Genomic DNA, 17,637 nt, shown 5'->3' with positions numbered 1-17,637 from the left:
GTTAAAAAGGAATCCCAGTTGGTGGAAGAAACCTAGTTTAAAATCCTAAAGGACAGGTTTGGATGTTTTTGAAGTCTGTGTTAATACAACATCCACATGACCATATACAGAAGTTACTGGTCACTGTAATCATTCCTCCTCTCCATTCTGGCTGTGAGGTGATCCCTTTGTAACACAAATACACTGTAGGGAGGATAAAACCTACAGTTTTTGCTCTGTCTGAGTTGGTTAAATCAAGTGAGTATCTATCAAGTTACAGTGTTCTTAGAGCAAAAAAGTTTAAGTTGTTGTCCATTTGCTACAGTTCAGCAAAGAAAAACTGCCTGGAGAAACACAAAGAAGAATTTCACACTCAGAAGACTTTTGTAACTTTGGAATAAGATCTGCGTGAAAACAGAAATACCTTAAGCAGTCTATAACATTAAAAATGTCTGACAAAATAAGCAATAGTCAAAGTTGATAGAATAGACCTAGCACTAAAAATCTGAGCTGATCTGCTGCATCATAACTGTGTGTGTCTGATCAGATTTTATTGACCGTTCCCTGTCACAAATAAGGAAATGACAACCACTGAAACATCTGTCCTGAAATATCACAAAACAACCTCATCTTCTCTGCCTCCAACCAGCATCTAAGTGTCACATCTGAACAACTGTGGATTGTCTAGCTTGTCATTAAAAGGAAGAATTATGCTGTTTAAATGTTACATGGGTGCAAAGTTGTACTATACAGCTTAAAGAGGACTGAAGCAGAAAGAGACCAAAACCATTATAAGACACTTCATGATTGCTGACACATCCAGATGTGTTTTCTACTTGGAATTTCTTCTTAAAAGAGAAATATTTACTTGTGTTTAAATGCACTTTTAACCCCATATACAGTAACACCATGCTAACTATGACAGGTTTCTGCAAATTGTGTATATTTTTTTACTGATTTATACCAATTTTGTGTTCAAAAGACTTCTTTTAAGTGGATTTTCTTTCTCATATGTAAAATGTGTGACATCAAACTGTGACATGAAAACTGTGTTCTTAAAAAAAAAAAAAAAAAAATCTGAACTCTCAATGAACTGTGTTTGGTTAAAGTAGGGAGGGTGAGGCAGACTGCCAACACTTGAGCTCAGTGTAGGGATTCTTCTGCCCTATCCTGATCATCTAGACTCCTACTGCCACCTGCTCTGAAAGTCCCTCACGAATCACTGAGGTTTCTGCATCATTTAGGACACTGTGTGGCAGGCTTGCTATTTTGTGGTGAAGAGGGACCACCTGATCTGCTGGTTTCTGACCATCTGGAGACGTATCAGCACAGGAAATCAGAACAGTTTTGCAGGAGGTTTTTCTTTTACAATTTCACTTTTACTCTGAGGGAATGGACGGGTGAAGGTGGGGAAGCGAACTCAAATGCAACTAAACTGTCTGTATGTGCTGAAAATTTGGGGGTGCCATTATCAAATAAATCAAATACGTGCTGTGGTTGCCAAAGTAAAATCTTAAAATCTTCCACTATCAGTTACTGATTGTTTTTATACTGAAATAAATCAGCCCCAGTCTGAAAGCTTGTGCAGCTATACTGTGTCTCTGTAGTTTACTCCCTCCATAGATGTTATAGTTGTGCACCATCTAAAGCTATGAGCTCAGTCCTGACCAAACGTATCAATACTCGATGTTTTTCACTGGCTGCTTGATTTAGTCTTTGTCACTGTTGCTGGCAGTTTGTCAGGATAAAGTGTCCACATTGACCTCTCTGTCTCTCTGCAGCTGCGTGATCAGTTTCTATGTCAAACATAACCAGTTTGAGAGCATAGCTGTTACCTGAAGTGGCAATAATGATATAAATGGCTCAATGAATATGAGTAAGTACTATAAGCAGAAAAGACTAGGTAACATTAGCCACCTTGAGCTACTGTTCATACCCGACCTTGTGGGCTTGAAGAGATAAATACTGGACAAAAACACTATTAATTCGTTCTAATAATAGCACTTCCTTTCATTAAACTACACCAGAACACAAATACATAAACTCTCTTTCACACTTCCACCACTAGGAGGCAGCATTGTGAGGTGTAAGTTAGTAAAACATATTGTATAATAGTACTGTACCATAACCTCAACATGTTACTTTGAGTGTTAGAACAAACTGCAGCTCCATATGCTTGCCATTTCCCAAACATGTTGGACATTACAAAACAGTGAGGACATAGATAAACTTTTGGAAATACCAGTAACAGTGCCCATTAAGGAGGCTGGTGAAAACAAACAGATAAAACAGTTCAAAGGGTGATTGTTTGGATTGCAAAATAAGTGACTGTCTGCAATATTTTGAGATTCAGGGATTCAGCAAATAAAGAGAGCAGCTGAAAAAAAATTGGGTCAGTGTTTGTACCTTTAAAAAAAAAAAAAGGGACCTTTACCATGGAACTCTGCTGTGACTTACGGAAATTTAATTATTTTAATTTAAACCTTTTAAAAAGTAATTTACTGAGACCAACTGTTTGCTATTTAAAAAAAACATGGCTGTCCATCTTTTTAAATGATTTCACAAAAGCTTCAGGCATTTTTTTAAAATGTATCAGCCTTACAAAACTGCCCCAACTTTTGCAATATAACAGAAAAATCAATAGTTGAACCTTCCTCTCAAAGGATAGGCAAAGCAAACATGGATGGTACTGTACAAAAAGGACTGACACACAGAGGTTCAACCTCTTCTCTTCAAAGCCCAGAGCCCAGAACACAATGGCTGCAGACATTAAAATGCTTTTTTGTGTTGGACTTGCTTTTGTACTAACAGGTATGAGATGACTGAGGAAGACTACATAATCTGGTTGGTGGCAGCGATCACTTGGATTTGTGGTAACATCAGCTGCTCTTCTTGTTGTTCAGGTGTGGGACAGTCTTCGTTTATTGGGAAGAGCCACAGCGGAGGAAAGGATGATCCAGTGCTGCAGTATGTAGTCAACAACTCACTGAGGGAGCACGAAGTCCTCACCAAACTCAGAGTGGTAAGTAAACCAGAGAACCAGTGAGCCCTAATTCACTTGTGTCTCATTTGGAGACGGTGATTATCTTCACCTTTATCTTAGCTTGGACAGGCACTTTCCAACATTAATCTACATGCTGAAGCCACCAGCAGATTATTTAGGTTAGGCAAAGTCTGATTGGTCCTCCAGGTCTCCAAAACTAAAGATAATTGTGCCTTTGAAGATGGTGCTTCGATAACTTGGATGTCACTGTCACTGGATTTAACATCTGTGGCACTCTGTGGTACTGTTTCTGTTTTTGTGTCACATTTTAACAGTATTATCTTTGATTTCCATACAAATACAATAAACAGAATTACCACAATATGAGGTCAGGAGCTGAACAGTATAAATTTTGACCACTAGAGGGCTACACAGCCACATGTGTAGGGCAACACCTCCAGTACAAAGACATGTGTTTTTGTTTTTTGTTTTTTATCCAACTAGTCATACAATATAATGACATATATTAAATGAGTTTGTATTTTCATTTCAGAGAACCCTTGAAGATCCATGGAGTAAGATGATGGTTGCCAGTGAACAAGCCCAGTTTATGGCAAATCTCATTAAACTGATCAATGCAACTAAAGCCATTGAAATCGGTGAGATTATGTGAGGCCTACAAACACATTAAATGGTACACTATGGAAGCACAGAGAGGCCATAATAAATCAAATTTTAAGCCCATTAAGAAAAACCCTTAGTCCCGGATGGGATTGTGTATTTTAAAGCCTTAAAAACGAATGAATAGGTAAATGTGAAATTAAACTACTACTTAATACTTAATGTTGAAAGTCAAATACTCTGACTTTATAGCACTGAAATATCTTACTCTGAAAGCCATTTATCTCATTGTATTTGATAAAACATGGACCAGAGACAAGGACAGGTATCTGATCAGTTCCATTCAGGCTCAGTTGCTTATTGACGGGAGCCTTGAAGGTTAAGTTTGAATTATTGTGTCAGAATTTAACTGATCCACTCTGAGCAACTGACTTGAATTGAATTTTTAGATCTGTGATCTGTAGTGTTTTCAATACTGGACACATGAAAATAAAAATTTGTTTAAGTTTTTGGAATTACACAACCCGAAACTGCCTACTGTAAACTTTAACAAGTGGGGTACTATTGATTTTAGAATTAGGTATTTGGTTGACGGTGAGATTCAAATCTATATAACGTCTTTTCTTTCACTGTATTTATTCTGCAGGCATGTACACAGGGTACAATGCACTGAGCATGGCTTTGGCCATGCCAGAGAACGGACGTGTGGTGGCTTGTGAAATAGAAGAAACCTATGTGAACATTGCCAAACCATTTTTTAAAGAGGTGAGAAAATGTCTTTTCCAAACCGCATGACTTAAACTGAGTCATCCATAAAAAGTTGCATACACATGATAATAAACAAATATTGTTAATTTTTACCTTACCTTTAACCTTAACTTCCAGCACTAGTACAAGTTACATTACACAAGCACATAACGTCCAATTCCTGGCATTAGTGCAACATTTGGATTTGGCGTTTTGCAAGTTTAGTGAGATTGATTGTTCCCTCCATCAGAGCAAAATTTGTGCAGCAGACAGCATACTGTACATCTACCCTGTGTCAGTGCATCGTCACAAAATGCTGCAGGCTGGAGAGTAAAAAGGTGTCTACTCAGGAAACTGTGTCACATATAGATGCAAAGCCAAGCAGTAAAATCAATTCCTGTTTAAACCCTTCTTAGCATCCTCTTAAAAAAACAATTAATGAAGAAAAAACTACTTAAAAGCCCTGCACAACTAATTCATGCATACAATTTAACCTTTTTTACAGGCTGGAGTTGAAAATAAGATAGACATAAGAAATGAAGCAGCCATGAAGACACTGAGTAAGTGCTTTCATGAATTTCGGTCGTGATTTCTAATAAAAAATAAAATAAAATATTAATGATAATAATAGACTCAGTAATCTTTGCATTTTAATTTTGATCTCTGCTTCATCAGATGACCTGATAGCAGCTGGGGAAGCTGGAACATATGGCTTTGTGTTCATCGATGCTGATAAAGCCAACTATGATGGATACTATGAGAAATCCCTTGAACTCATACAAAAAGGGGGCATCATTGCTATTGACAATGTGAGTACATCATACACGAGTAGGTCGAGCTTCTTTTAGAGAACACATGCTGTGGTAGAGTATGTGGTAGAGGAGTATAGTGTGTTTTTACTGTGAACAGAATGAAACAACGTTCTTGTTACTGTTTTCGAAGGTGCTGTGGAGCGGAAAGGTGGTGAATCCTGCTCCCAATGACCGCACCTCCCAGGTTCTGGATGCTCTTAATAAGAAGCTGCATAAGGACCAAAGGATTGATCTGAGCATGCTCACTGTGGGCGATGGCCTGACCATTGCCATTAAACGCTAAAATAACTAGTTAGAAAGTTAAACGTGTTTTTCTTAATTGTGCAATGGTTTTGATATTAAATATAAGCAGAGAACATCACATGTGGAGCACATTGCCTTCTGTACTTTTCAGCAGAGGAGTAAACATCACAACATGCTCTACTTTAGTCACAAAAGTACTAAATAAAACATCTCATATGAAGAAAAGTGAATCCTGCACGGTTGGAAATAACCTAACAGCTTGATTTCACGGTTTTTCTTCTGGATCTAGATCGAGAAGAAAAGATATAGAAAATACAGACGGTGTGAATTTAAATGTGCCTGACTAGCTGTTATGAAGTGTCTGTACAGAAGTGACATGTGGTGTTTAAATGACGCCATATGTTAAAAGCTGTTGAGCAGGCTGATCATGAAACACCAAGGCCTGCTACAACAACAACAACAACAATAATAATAATAATAATAATAATAGCAATAGTAATAATAATAATGCATTGGATGTTCATTGTTTTGGGACTGACATCTACAGTCCGTTGATCCACGTCACTGCTGCCTGCGACAAAATGTAGTGTGAGCCCTCATTAAAGCATCAGCTGATGCTTCACCTTTTCAGCACCGCGGACAGCTCCGTTCTGCAAACCGAGCAGATGGCAACGGTTATAAGAGCACGCGTGAAACGTCTCTGCACCGTAGGTTCACAGCGGCAGCACGAGCCACAGCATGGATAACAGAATAGGCTTCGCGCTCAAACCCGCTCAATGTGAGTATTTACACCACAAACCAAGACGTTCGGGATTAGATAGCGTCGTCGTAATGACGGGGACGTCCACGGATATGGATTTGACCAACCCGTTATCCGGAAAGTTTAATGAGAAAGAACTGATGCATGGCTTGAACGATCGCCTTGCAGGATTCATAGATAAGGTGCACCAGCTGGAGTACCAGAATCATCTGCTAGAGAGAGAAATCGAGGGGATCAGGGGGGAAGCGAAACCCGCATCCTGCCTGCAGGAGGAGTATGGACCAGAGCTCACGAAACTGAGACAGATTGTTCAGGATATTACTCATCAGAAGCATCAGATTGAAATTGAGCATCAGAATTTAGAGGAAGAATTATCTAAGTTGAGAAAACAATATGAACAGGAGGCGCGCAGCAAGTCAGATGTCGAGAGAAATATTATGGTCCTGAAGAATGACATCGGTGATGCCTATCAGGCGAAACTACAGCTGGACAAGAAAGCGCAGTCTCTCGTGGACGAAATTCACTTCCTGAAGAGAAACCACGAGGCCGAGGTGTCAGAGATGTTTGACCAGATCCAGGATCTGCAGGTGACCGTCAAGGCGCATGAATTTGGCATCCCTGGCGTCACTGCGGCACTCCGGGATATCAGGACACAGCTGGAAGGTCATGCTGTGACCGACGTCCAGCAGGTAGGAGAAACTTTCCGATCTCAGTTTGCAAGACTAACAGAGGCGGCTGAGTCCAAGAGACAGGCTCTAAAGGCGACCCAGCAAGAGATCCAGGAGTACAGGAGGCGCCTGCAGGCCAAAACCATCGAACTGGACTGCGCTAAAGGCACCAGGGAAGCGCTGGAGAAGCAACTGCATGACGTCGAGGATCGCCACAAGGAGGAAATTATCCACTATCAGGTAAGACTTTTTTTCCCCCTGTAAACGTTTTAATAAAGCCTCGTTCAGTCTTACAATGCACCTGATATCCACTAACAGACGTTCTGTCCTCTCTTGCTCCAGAACACAATCAAAGAACTTGAAAATGAGCTCATAAATTGTAAATTTGACATGTCTGGTTACCTGCGGGAGTATCAGGACCTATTAAATGTGAAGATGGCCTTGGATGTGGAGATACTGTCTTACAGGTAAATTTTGCTGAACCTATATGGGCTGAAGGTAACAATTAAAACGTGACATCTATCATTATTATTGGAGATGATTATAATCAAGGAAAACATTTTTGGGTGCAAAGGTCATTAAAAATGTTAGTTTTCCACAGCTTTCTTCATCACCCACACAATCTCACACACACCACATAGTGACACAGTACAACACAATCAAACAAAGCACAGTGTCTGCTGCAAACAATCACAGTGCTGCACTATGGAGTTTGTAGCATCACAGTGGGTTATAATAAACCTCTTCAGCTCCTACAAGGTAAAGGCAACAAACAAATTTCATTCCAGTTGAGACTAATACTTTTAAAAGCCTTAGAGTAGTTTTTGCATTAAGATAAATTGATATTGATCATGTGCATTGGCTTGTAGAGATTAAATCTCTCTCTCATCTTGCAGGAAACTTCTCTGTGGTGAAGAAGCTCGGCTATCCACAGTGTCAGACACCCACATCTCCTTGCCCTACATCTACCACCAGTCCCCCATTTACACCCTCCCCTGCTTCAGCCGACCAGGTGGCCCCCACAGACGAACAGAGCCCCAGTACAAGTTTGTAGAAGAGATCATAACGGAGACCACGAGGGAGATTGAGATGTCAGAATTTGAAGAGACAGGATCAGAGGAGACAGAAGCAGGAAAAGATGAGCAGGAGTGTGAAAAAAGGGATAGAGGGGGCAGTGAGGAGGAGGAGGAGGGGGATAATAAAGACAGTCGAGAGGAACAAAGTGAGCATATGTCTGATAGTCAGCAGAATCAAGGAGCAGAAGTAGGAAATTTAGTGAGTGGAGAGGATGATAGGGATAGAGAAACTCCCGGGGAGGGGGATGATGGTGAAAAAGGTCAAAAAACAAAAGAAGAGGCAGAGGAAACTGAAGCAGCTGACAGTGAATGGGACAGTAGCATAGATAAAAATACTGAAAGCAAAGTTTTATTAAGCAAGAGCCTTGATGAGGAAGAAAGTGAGCAGCACAAAAAAGTAGCTGAAAACATGAAAGAAGAGAAAGAAGATCCGGTGACAAAGGTAACAGCTCAGAAAGAAGTCTCTTCAAAACCAGATGATTTAAAGCCAGAGGTCACTGTGAAGGATGAACCTGGGAATGATAAAAAAGAAGATGCTCAGAAAGAGAGTTTTGTCTCAGTTCAAGTAAAACACCCAGTTAATGAGACTTTGGCCCAAGTGTCTAAAGAATCAGACAAAACTCAAAAGCTGAGCGGTGCCCTTCAAGTGCACGATAAGAAAACCACAGACTTGACACCAGAGACAAAGAGCACCCTTTCCATTGAGACAGAAGGGCTTTCAGAAAAGGCTCCAGTAACTTCAAGTACAACTCTCAAGGGGGAGGAAAAGGAAAAGAGTAATACAGAGCAAAAGGAAATGACCAAATCTGAAGCTGCAAAAAGTGAAGACAAAGTGGCTAAAAGCCTTGAAGATGCCGCACGTGATAGCAATAAAATCCAAGATAAAGAGTCGTCTCTAAAATCTGATGTGAAAAGTCTCCCTGAAGTTGAGGATCAGAAGCCAAACAGCGGAGTCAAAACTGAAACAGATCAAACCGTGTTGCCGAATGAAAAGAAGACTACCAGTGCAGAAATCAAAGAGCTACATCAGAAGGCACCAGAAAACAGTCAGGTTCAGGCATCAGAGCTCACTGCAGGGTCAGAGAAAACAAATGATCTTCAAGGTAAACCTGCGGAGGTAGAGAGTAGTAAGAAATAAGAGGGAAGTGTACAAGAAACTAAACAGAGGGGATATTTGAGGTTGCAGAGGATGCTAGGATAAAGGATAAAACAGAAGCTGATTTGCAAATATAAGGGACTGGAAGCGTTAAACAGAGAATGGCTTAACTAACGCACATGCAAATTCAAGGCATGAGCTGAGCAAAGAGAAGAAAGCTCTTCTTGCTGTAATTTCTCTGCAAAATTACAATTTTAAACAGAGAGAGCATGATTCTTCTGTTTGCAACAGATTTGCCTTGAAATGTTAGATCAACTTGGGATGTATTAAAACTGTTTGGCTCACCGCACAAATGTAATTATGAATGTGATTGATGCAAGGTGCGTTTGTCTTTATCTGCTTTGGTATGTGCTGGAAAATAAATGCAATATCAAAAAAATAATCTTATGATTCTGAGTTTAGTTGTGAATAAACACTTATGTTTCTGCAAAGGATAACAAAGTCCTATTCCTACACAATCAGAGCATTTCATTAATTGCAATAATGATTATTTTACACATGGACCAAGGGCAGCACCAATTAACATACACAATACACACAGAAGACAAGTTTGGCAGTAAATTAAATGATTAGTGATCATATACACAACATCCTAGCTAGCTGCGACACTTGCAGAAAGGATAGTGCTGCTGCAGCAGGAGTCAGGATGCAAACTTTTTAACTGCTAAGACGAAGGTGCATCATTCACAGACTACACAACTCCATTTTCCTCCCTAGTGCATCCCTTTAATGCATCAGAATGCTGCGACCAACAGCATAGTGCTAACCGCATCTTGTCATCAACTGTAGCGAAAGAGGCTGATGTGGATAGATTCATATTACTGTCGTCTCCTTTCATTTACTTCCTCTCATCTGTTCTTGAGGCCTTTTGCCTCTGAAATACTCTTGTCGGCTTTGTATTTAATTTTTTTTTTTTTTTTTTTTTGATGCTTTATAAGAAAATGTCTGTTGGTCTCCATTTGGTTTAATTTCCCCTATCACTTCCATTTCCTTTTAGTCTCTTCCTCCTGCAAAGTTTTAAGCCTACAACCTGAGACATCTAAAATAGACTTTAGAGTGCAGGCACACTGAGGCATGAAAATGGGAGCAGTGGGCAGATATTGAGATGATTTGCAAGGAAGAATGTCAGAAACTTTTTAAATTCAGGTGTCCAAAACACACTGAAAGACTTTTTGTTTTTTTGCAGGGGCAACTGCCGCCCAGTCCACAATGCACCCAAGTCCTACAGCACCTCCCACGGGTGGTGGGCCCATGAGAGGCAGTGCCACCCAGAGCGAGGCTCAAACCCACAACCCCAAGAGATTGAGTATTGTGCTTAAGACACGCTTTGTTTTCTTTTTGACAAGAAAAAAGGAACAATTACAGGACACGTTTCTGAGGCTGTTATTGGGTCTTAAATAGTTCTGATTTACATTGTGTAAAAAGTTACTTTAACATGTAAGATAAGCTTGTAAATGTAACTCTTGATTACGGTCTATTGATAAATTCAGTCAGAACACATTTCCCTCTCTGATACAGGCCTCTATAGGTTAACATTAACCAAACATGCAAGCGCATATGTTTTCCAGTGACACTTCAGGATCACATATTAAAAATGCACCTGTGGAGTTCAAAGACTTTATTGAAAATTTATACATACACGTAAGGACCTCCAAGACTTCCTGTGGGCTCTGTCAGTGCCCAGTACAGGGAAGCACTTTCCAAGAGTGCACGTGTGCAACTACGTTACACCTCTTCCGGACAATGATAGTTTGGCATTATTGTGAACATTAATGATGTGCCCCCCCCCGGTTGTCTGTTAGTACAGAATAAAAGAAAAACTAATTCTGCTTGGTCGGCCAAGTGTACAGGTTCCTCTCATCAAACGTACAGACCCAACTTTAAGCAACCCAAAAACTGCCTAGTTTAAGGGAAGGTCACGTGCGCAGCTTTAACAAAACCTCACAAACCCTCATGGCCGACACAAAACAAAACATTAAAGAGCTTTAGCTTGTCCTTGTGTGCATGAACAGGAAGGGTGCAGCTGTATTTAAATAATAGCAGAAAGATCTAGTGTAATTTAAAAGGTTTGCAAATGATGACAAAGGAATATCAGATGGTCATGATTGTAAAAATCAGAAAGAAGGTATGACATTGCCTCACAACACATAACCGTCAGCTGATGTTCTCACAAAAGAGCGGAGTGTCTGGGATTATCACAATAAAGTCACACAGAGTTGATGACAGGCAAAGGGATTGTATTGGATTTCATTATTATGGCAGTGCTGGACAGGAACAATGACATGATTTATAAATAGTACGCCACCAACCGTCTCTTGAGTAGATGCATCTACAAAGTAAAAAGCAACAAAGGTAAAATGACAGAAGCACCAACTTGAAGAGGTACTCAACAAGTCAGAGTTTGTTGTCGTAGCCTTTGAATCAATCTCTCCCAAGATATTCCCCTTGCTGGTTTGAGTTGGACATACATTTAAGGCCAGATTCTTCTGATATTCCCTAGTCCCTTGCAGTATGAGGAAGGCTTAGGCTTCCAGTTCCAAGCCCAGACCCAGCTTGTGGCCTCCTGCATTGATGTTCTTTCCGTCGACCAGACCAGACAGGGTGAGTTTCACACCTGCACAGGTGAGAGGAACCAACATTAGCCATTACATGTGCAACTATAAGACTACTTTAATCAGTGGTTAGAATTCTGAGAGTGAGGGTTGATTGGACACGTTGGCTGTTAAGTGTTCAACTCATTTACAGAGCACTGACACAATAATGAAGTGCAAGGACACACAGCCATGTGAAACCAACTTACCTGGTCTAAGAGTCTGGGTGTAGCCAACACCAACAAGGCTGTTGTTGTTCACTTTAGCCTATGGAGAGAAAAAAAACAACAACACATAAGTCAGTTGGTGACAGTTAATTGATAATTTGCTTCATCCAGCCAATTATGAAAGCCTCTGCTGCACTACTTACACTGATGGAGGCATCCTTGTCCAGTTGGTATTTGGCTGCAATGCCGAAGCGTGTGCTGTTGCTGCCAGCGGTCCAGGCCAGGTTGACTGCTGTCTCGAGCTTGTCGCTCACCTTCTGGTAGATTGAGCCTCCAAACTCAGCTCCGTCATTACTTCATTATCATACACGCATAAGAGAGAAAGACACCTCATGCTACAGGAAACAAAATTTGGAATTTCTTCCTAAAGACTTCCTTAATTGTTCCTTAAATGTGTTGGTTGGACATCTTGCCATCTGCTTGTTGTCACTTGTGCCATGCTTGGTGTTTAGCACAAGTAAACAAAGTTCACAATCTGTTACTTGCTGGGTTAAACATGAATGAGCTTCTCTGCTGTATTTAAAGCTCCTCAGTTTATATGGTTGTTGGGTTTTTGTGTCATAGTAACCTGCAGACAGCTGCATGGGTTTGTTTTGTGTTACACCTCTCGATTGTTTCATTTTAATTCTTTAGATAACCGATGTTTTACACAATACACATTGTGCAGCTAAGTGGGAAAAAAAAGACTGGATCAAGTTTCTATTTAGCTTTATGTTGCCTGCAAATAACTGCAGGCTTCCATCCTGTTAGTGATGATTCCAGACATACCACAAAAATCCAGACAGTTAAAAGTTTTTTACTTACACATTGGTATGCAACTGGAAGTCTCCTGTCTTGTAACCAATGGCAAAGTTGTTCTGGGTCATCTTGGATTTGGCTGTGTCAAAGCTCATCTGGTAACCGGCGAGCCACCCCTCGTATCCAACGACAGCAGCGCCATGGATGGTGGGGCCAGCGAAGTCGAAGTCGACATCACAGCCCAAGTTAACGTACTCGCGCTTGTAGGCGGTCTTAACTTTGCCGCTCTTCTTGCTGTTAATGAGAAACATGGCATTGGTCAGCCTCAAACTGAAATCCTGATCAAGTCAGATTAATAATTAAAGATGCATTTGTCTGAGGGTCAGGTTACATTCCCTGCAGTATATCATAAACTAGTTTACGACTGCAAAGCCTTTACATTTATTTAAAAAAATTCTACATCTAAGCCCACTGCCAGCTGTCAGTTCATGTGGTGAGGAGGATAAGAGAATGGTTTTCCTTCAAAGGCCACGTTACAAAAATGATAAACCATATCACCAGAAACAATTTATGGCTGACTTATGGAAACTTGCCAAACTTACTTTTCTTTTTTTTTATTTTTATTTCTTTTAAACCTGCATTTGACTTGCTGCTGGTGTTTATTTCCCAGTCTGCGCACAACACTGTAGCCTTAAACATGCTGTCTCAGCGTAGCCACATAATTCCAGCCTCACTAACCTTCCTGCACTCTATGAAAGAGGACACATCTTCTGGGCCATGTGCCATATTCCTCATGTGATTCCTTATGGGCACACTAGTAAAACTTGTTTATTTATTCCTCCCTGTGAAAAACAAACTGCAATACATTATTTAAGCAAACAAATGTGCCAGTCGTACAGAACACTAACTGTATAGTGAGACTGGGGTCATATGGCCAGCTGCTACTAGTGTCAGAAGCATGTGCAGCACAGATCGGGTTGCAAAAGTCACTTGTGTTCAGAGGCAATAGGCAGAGAAGGCTACATTTGTTAAGAGTTCAGGTAAATTTGCATGAAACTTTTTCCTCCGACAAATTATTATTATTATTATTACTATAACCATGATCTTACCCAGTGTTTGGTGAGAAGGTTGTATCAAAAGTCAACTTCAGGCCCTTGGCAATCTGTGAGAAACAGAACAGAGCCCATTTGACATTTAAAGAAATTCATGTTGTCATGTCATGCGCAATGTGTATACACTTGCTTTGACACCTGTTGTTAAGTAACAGGTGTAGAAATTGTGTCAGTCTTTTCCTAACCTGATCTTCCACAGTGATTTCTGTTCCCAAGGTGTTGTCAGTGTTCCACTTCTCAGTGAAGGTCAGACCGTATTCTGACCTCTTGTATTTAGTTTCCAGACTACCTGCAACTTTGCTGGTATCAGTGTTGGAGGAACCAGATGTTTTGAATTCCTGCAAGAGATGATTTTGGAGAAATAACAATGAAAAAAATAAATAAATAAATAAATATGAAAAGAAAAATTTGAGACAAGTGACTGTGAGTGAGACTATGAATGAAACAGCACTCATTCAGTGCTCTCGCATTACATTTGGCAGTCAGTCATACCTTGGCTGGGCTATTACTATTTCTCATTCCTTAGCCTTCCAAACTAAAAACTGCTCATCATTGCATAAGTCTAAATAAATGTGTGTAATCTAGAGAGTTGAAACAAATGGTCATTGACAGAATCTAATCAGAATCTAAACTTGCAGTTCTGATATTTGATAAGGTGATTCATGTGGGACTTTGCACTTCTGTTTGATATCATTACAAATTCAATTGGCTTAAAACTGTTGGTCAGACAAAACAAGCAGTTTACAGTGGTGTCACCTTAGGGTTCAGGAAATCATGAAGGGAATTCATTACTACTTTTTAGAAGAAAAAAAATTATTAAAAGCATTAACTTCTGACAAAAACATCATTATTTGTAGCGCTCATAATCTACACAGCTGAGTGTTGTTAAAATTTAAAGGCCGCACATTTATTGCGGATGGGGTGGCGTATTGGGCAGCATAACATGCTGTGACTAAGAAATAACTTCTTGTTATCCTTCTGAAATCATAAAGAAATGACCTTACCACTCCACTGGCTGACTTTGTCTTGACATCGAGCTTCACCAAGCCAAATCCTGAAAAGAAGAATTGTGAAGTTCAAATATCTCATAGTTTGTCTACTATCAACGAGACTTAAAAGCAAAAAAATGTTAACGTGATAGTACTTCTTAGTTAAACTGTATGAATCCATACCATAGCCTTTGTTGAAGATGTCTTTGGCAGACTTGCCCAGGTCAGCATATGAGGGAGGTACGGCCATTGTATCTGTAGACAGAAGCAATAAAAAATGCTCAAATTATTCATTCAATTCTATTCTATTCTATTTATATAGCGCCTTCCACAATCAAAACCCAGAAACCCAGAGCCTGACCCCAGAGCAAGTACTTGAGGCAACAGTGGCAAGGAAAAGCTCCCTTTTAACAGGAAGAAACCTAAAGCAGAACTGGGCTCATATCAGGGGACCCTCCTGCCGATGGCCAGGCTGGGTGAAAGGAGGAAGAGGAGGAAAACAGGACAGCTGGGAATCAAGGAGAGGAGGAGAAGGCCATGTAGCATATAAAACATGAATGGGAATGTACTTTCGCCTTGAAGTACATTCCCACCTGCCTGTGTCCAATCATAAATAATTTTCCTGAATTCAATATTCAATTTTAAAGTTCCCCTCTATTCTTACTATTTAACAGCAGCAAATGCAAGGTCTGCCAATGTAACTGCTGCAAAGCAAGCTATGGGTCAAGTGTCTTAGTTTGATGTAAAGGGTACCAATATTTGAGCTTAAAGGAAGGCATTGCTGTCTCTTATAAATGCACCACTTATGCCCATATTTATTAAATTTTGAGATTGGAATATACAAAAGCCATGAAGCTATGAACACATCTTGAGAATTATTTGAGCACAAACGATGTGAATTTATTTTCAAGGTATACACTTCTTCGATTTGTACAGAATACATGCAAGTATAGAACATTCATGTATTCTTAAAACAAAAGAAAAGTGAGTGGAAAGCTAAAGTAGGCCTTGCACAAACAGATTTGACATTTATGATCAAATGATTAAAACATTCATTGATCTGTATAGCCTGTGCTGATCAGCTCATACTAAACAAAAGTGTGGGAAACAGTCTTTGCTGCACACTGTCAGACCTTTATCCGTTATGGGATCAGTTTCATTTGAACAGGTTCAGGGCGTATCTGTCACACTGTCAAATCGACAATGACAATGTTGGTTTCACTTTTGCGTTTAACAACTCTAACACTGCCACAGATTTCCAGTGCTGCAGGTAGTCACAGACAGGACAAGTGTCTGACAGCCGATGTACAAGGTTACTGTGCAAGACAGGAGCCATTTTGCCGCACTGGTGTGAGCCCAGTTCAGGCCTGGCTCTTATTAAACTACTCCTCCACGTGAACTGGCAGGCACGGCTGGGCGTGACCAGGCACATGCCGGTGCCAATTAGCAAGATGTGTTAATTAACCATTTCGCTGTTATTACCAGCTTCCTACTGCTGAGTAGGCCATGGGCCGGTTAACGAAAAAAATCACCAATATTACAATAGTAACTTGTATTAATTCTACTTAGAGTCGCTTTATAAAACAGATTCCACTTTTTAGCAGCAAATGAAACGTGTAACATAACGCAAAGCTGCTCTGGTTTTACATGGCATGTGTCAGACGCAGCATGCCGACTCTAGCTAGCTTAGCTAACTCCGCTAGCCTGCAGAGTACCGGCGTGTGTAAAGCACGCTCGACCACCAATTCTTGCTTGTTACTGAGTACATTAACAGCGTCAGACTGAATAAATGGCTGTCTTACCGGTATGAGACGGGGCTAGCGGGAGACTAAAGTGACTTTAAGAGAGATTTTCCTCACACCGCACGGCCGAGGGAGGCGTCACCGGTTGGAGGGCGAGCTGAAGGAGACTGCACTGCAACGAAGCCCAGACCTATCACAACCCCGGCTCAGGACCCGGGACGGCCAGAAATGTGCCTGAATAGAAATGTTTTTACGTCATAATTTTTACGTCATTTTTTTTTTTCAAATGGCTCCTGTCTCGCACAGTAACCTTGTCATATTTCACGTCAGCTGCTATTAAAAAAAGGAGCTCATTACTCTTAGCGAGCCAAAGTTACAAAGTATATCTCCCAATATCGATATTATCAAATAATACCTATAGTTGGTGCGACGTCAGTGCACCCAAAATTTCAACAGAAAAGAGGAGCTTTCCTCATGTATGGGAATGTGGCAGTAGTAACACTTAGAAAGTGATGTAAGAAATGTCACCAACAGGTCGTAAAATAAGGTTTTTATCAACCTCTACCTCTCATCCATGACATTCCTAATTCGACAAGACACTGCTAAATTAGACGTTGCTCTTTAAATTGTAAATGTTTGCAGCACGGTAGAGGTGAAAAAACACGATCTTTTCAACCTAATGAAGAAATAAGAGAAATGACAATGAGGAAGGAAGCGCAAGGTAACTGTGCAATGTAAAGCAAAATGATGCAAGCTTGTAACAAACGAACCTCCTGGCTCTATCAGTTTGCTTTCCCCCTTCTCTGTCCTCACAAAAACAGAAGACATACAGAAGTCATTTAGTACAGCGCTGTACTAAATTGCCAATAAAGATATTTTCATAATTACATTTTTCTGTTTCTCTCAGACAACAGAACAAGTATGAAACAGTGATGGCCCATTAAGACTGCGTGTTAACCAGCAGTCACTTCCAACCCATATCTAAGCGGCTGCACTGCACCGCTAAAATCCAGATTTTTATAACACTGATGATGTCTGACAAAATCACCAGACTCAAAAGTTCAACGCAACAGCTGTACTGTGATTTTGGCTGCATTTACCTGTAACATGGTCACAGAGAGAGAACGTTCCTTCACGTCTACGCCAGCTGCAGAGTGGTTAATTGAATGCGAACAGAGATAAGCCAGCGGAGG

The 17,637-nt window shown here is 40.4% G+C and overlaps 3 protein-coding genes across 3 annotated transcripts; 2 read left to right on the top strand and 1 right to left on the bottom strand.

Moving 5' to 3' along the window:
- Positions 1-2,680: 2,680 nt before the first annotated feature.
- comtd1 (catechol-O-methyltransferase domain containing 1) lies at positions 2,681-5,503 on the top strand. Its single transcript, XM_041050197.1, has 7 exons — positions 2,681-2,790; positions 2,883-3,001; positions 3,516-3,621; positions 4,230-4,348; positions 4,836-4,890; positions 5,006-5,139; positions 5,273-5,503. Exons 1-7 carry the CDS (start codon positions 2,736-2,738, stop codon positions 5,423-5,425), a joined length of 741 nt encoding a protein of 246 aa, XP_040906131.1. The 5' UTR covers positions 2,681-2,735; the 3' UTR covers positions 5,426-5,503.
- Positions 5,504-6,216: 713 nt separating this feature from the next.
- LOC121189899 (neurofilament light polypeptide-like) lies at positions 6,217-9,195 on the top strand. Its single transcript, XM_041050377.1, has 3 exons — positions 6,217-7,053; positions 7,156-7,280; positions 7,710-9,195. Exons 1-3 carry the CDS (start codon positions 6,217-6,219, stop codon positions 9,025-9,027), a joined length of 2,280 nt encoding a protein of 759 aa, XP_040906311.1. The 3' UTR covers positions 9,028-9,195.
- Positions 9,196-10,648: 1,453 nt separating this feature from the next.
- Positions 10,649-16,658, bottom strand: vdac2 (voltage-dependent anion channel 2). The gene is made up of 9 exons (XM_041049860.1): positions 16,505-16,658; positions 14,886-14,957; positions 14,718-14,767; positions 13,899-14,051; positions 13,711-13,763; positions 12,668-12,895; positions 12,007-12,157; positions 11,846-11,903; positions 10,649-11,659 (listed from the first exon to the last, which is right to left on the bottom strand). Exons 2-9 carry the CDS (start codon positions 14,950-14,952, stop codon positions 11,568-11,570), a joined length of 852 nt encoding a protein of 283 aa, XP_040905794.1. The 5' UTR covers positions 14,953-14,957; positions 16,505-16,658; the 3' UTR covers positions 10,649-11,567.
- Positions 16,659-17,637: the final 979 nt, after the last annotated feature.

Source organism: Toxotes jaculatrix, chromosome 11 (genome assembly GCF_017976425.1).
Source record: "Toxotes jaculatrix isolate fToxJac2 chromosome 11, fToxJac2.pri, whole genome shotgun sequence".
Taxonomy (NCBI): Eukaryota; Metazoa; Chordata; class Actinopteri; family Toxotidae; genus Toxotes; species Toxotes jaculatrix.
Note: the sequence above shows the minus strand (reverse complement) of the source record. Positions and strands in the feature narration are given on the sequence as shown.

What these genes read in the sequence shown, in the direction of transcription:
- LOC121189899 (XM_041050377.1), top strand. Translation starts at nt 6,217, where the DNA reads ATGACGGGGACGTCCACGGATATGGATTTGACCAACCCGTTATCCGGA. An exon ending in AGGAAATTATCCACTATCAG is followed by an intron (nt 7,054 to 7,155) that starts GTAAGACTTTTT and finishes CTCTTGCTCCAG; the next exon opens with AACACAATCAAAGAACTTGA. An exon ending in GTGGAGATACTGTCTTACAG is followed by an intron (nt 7,281 to 7,709) that starts GTAAATTTTGCT and finishes CTCATCTTGCAG; the next exon opens with GAAACTTCTCTGTGGTGAAG.
- vdac2 (XM_041049860.1), bottom strand. Translation starts at nt 14,952, where the DNA reads ATGGCCGTACCTCCCTCATATGCTGACCTGGGCAAGTCTGCCAAAGAC. An exon ending in CAAAGTCAGCCAGTGGAGTG is followed by an intron (nt 14,052 to 14,717) that starts GTAAGGTCATTT and finishes CATCTCTTGCAG; the next exon opens with GAATTCAAAACATCTGGTTC. An exon ending in AAATCACTGTGGAAGATCAG is followed by an intron (nt 13,764 to 13,898) that starts GTTAGGAAAAGA and finishes TGTTTCTCACAG; the next exon opens with ATTGCCAAGGGCCTGAAGTT.
- comtd1 (XM_041050197.1), top strand. Translation starts at nt 2,736, where the DNA reads ATGGCTGCAGACATTAAAATGCTTTTTTGTGTTGGACTTGCTTTTGTA. An exon ending in ACTTGCTTTTGTACTAACAG is followed by an intron (nt 2,791 to 2,882) that starts GTATGAGATGAC and finishes CTTGTTGTTCAG; the next exon opens with GTGTGGGACAGTCTTCGTTT. An exon ending in CCAAACCATTTTTTAAAGAG is followed by an intron (nt 4,349 to 4,835) that starts GTGAGAAAATGT and finishes CCTTTTTTACAG; the next exon opens with GCTGGAGTTGAAAATAAGAT.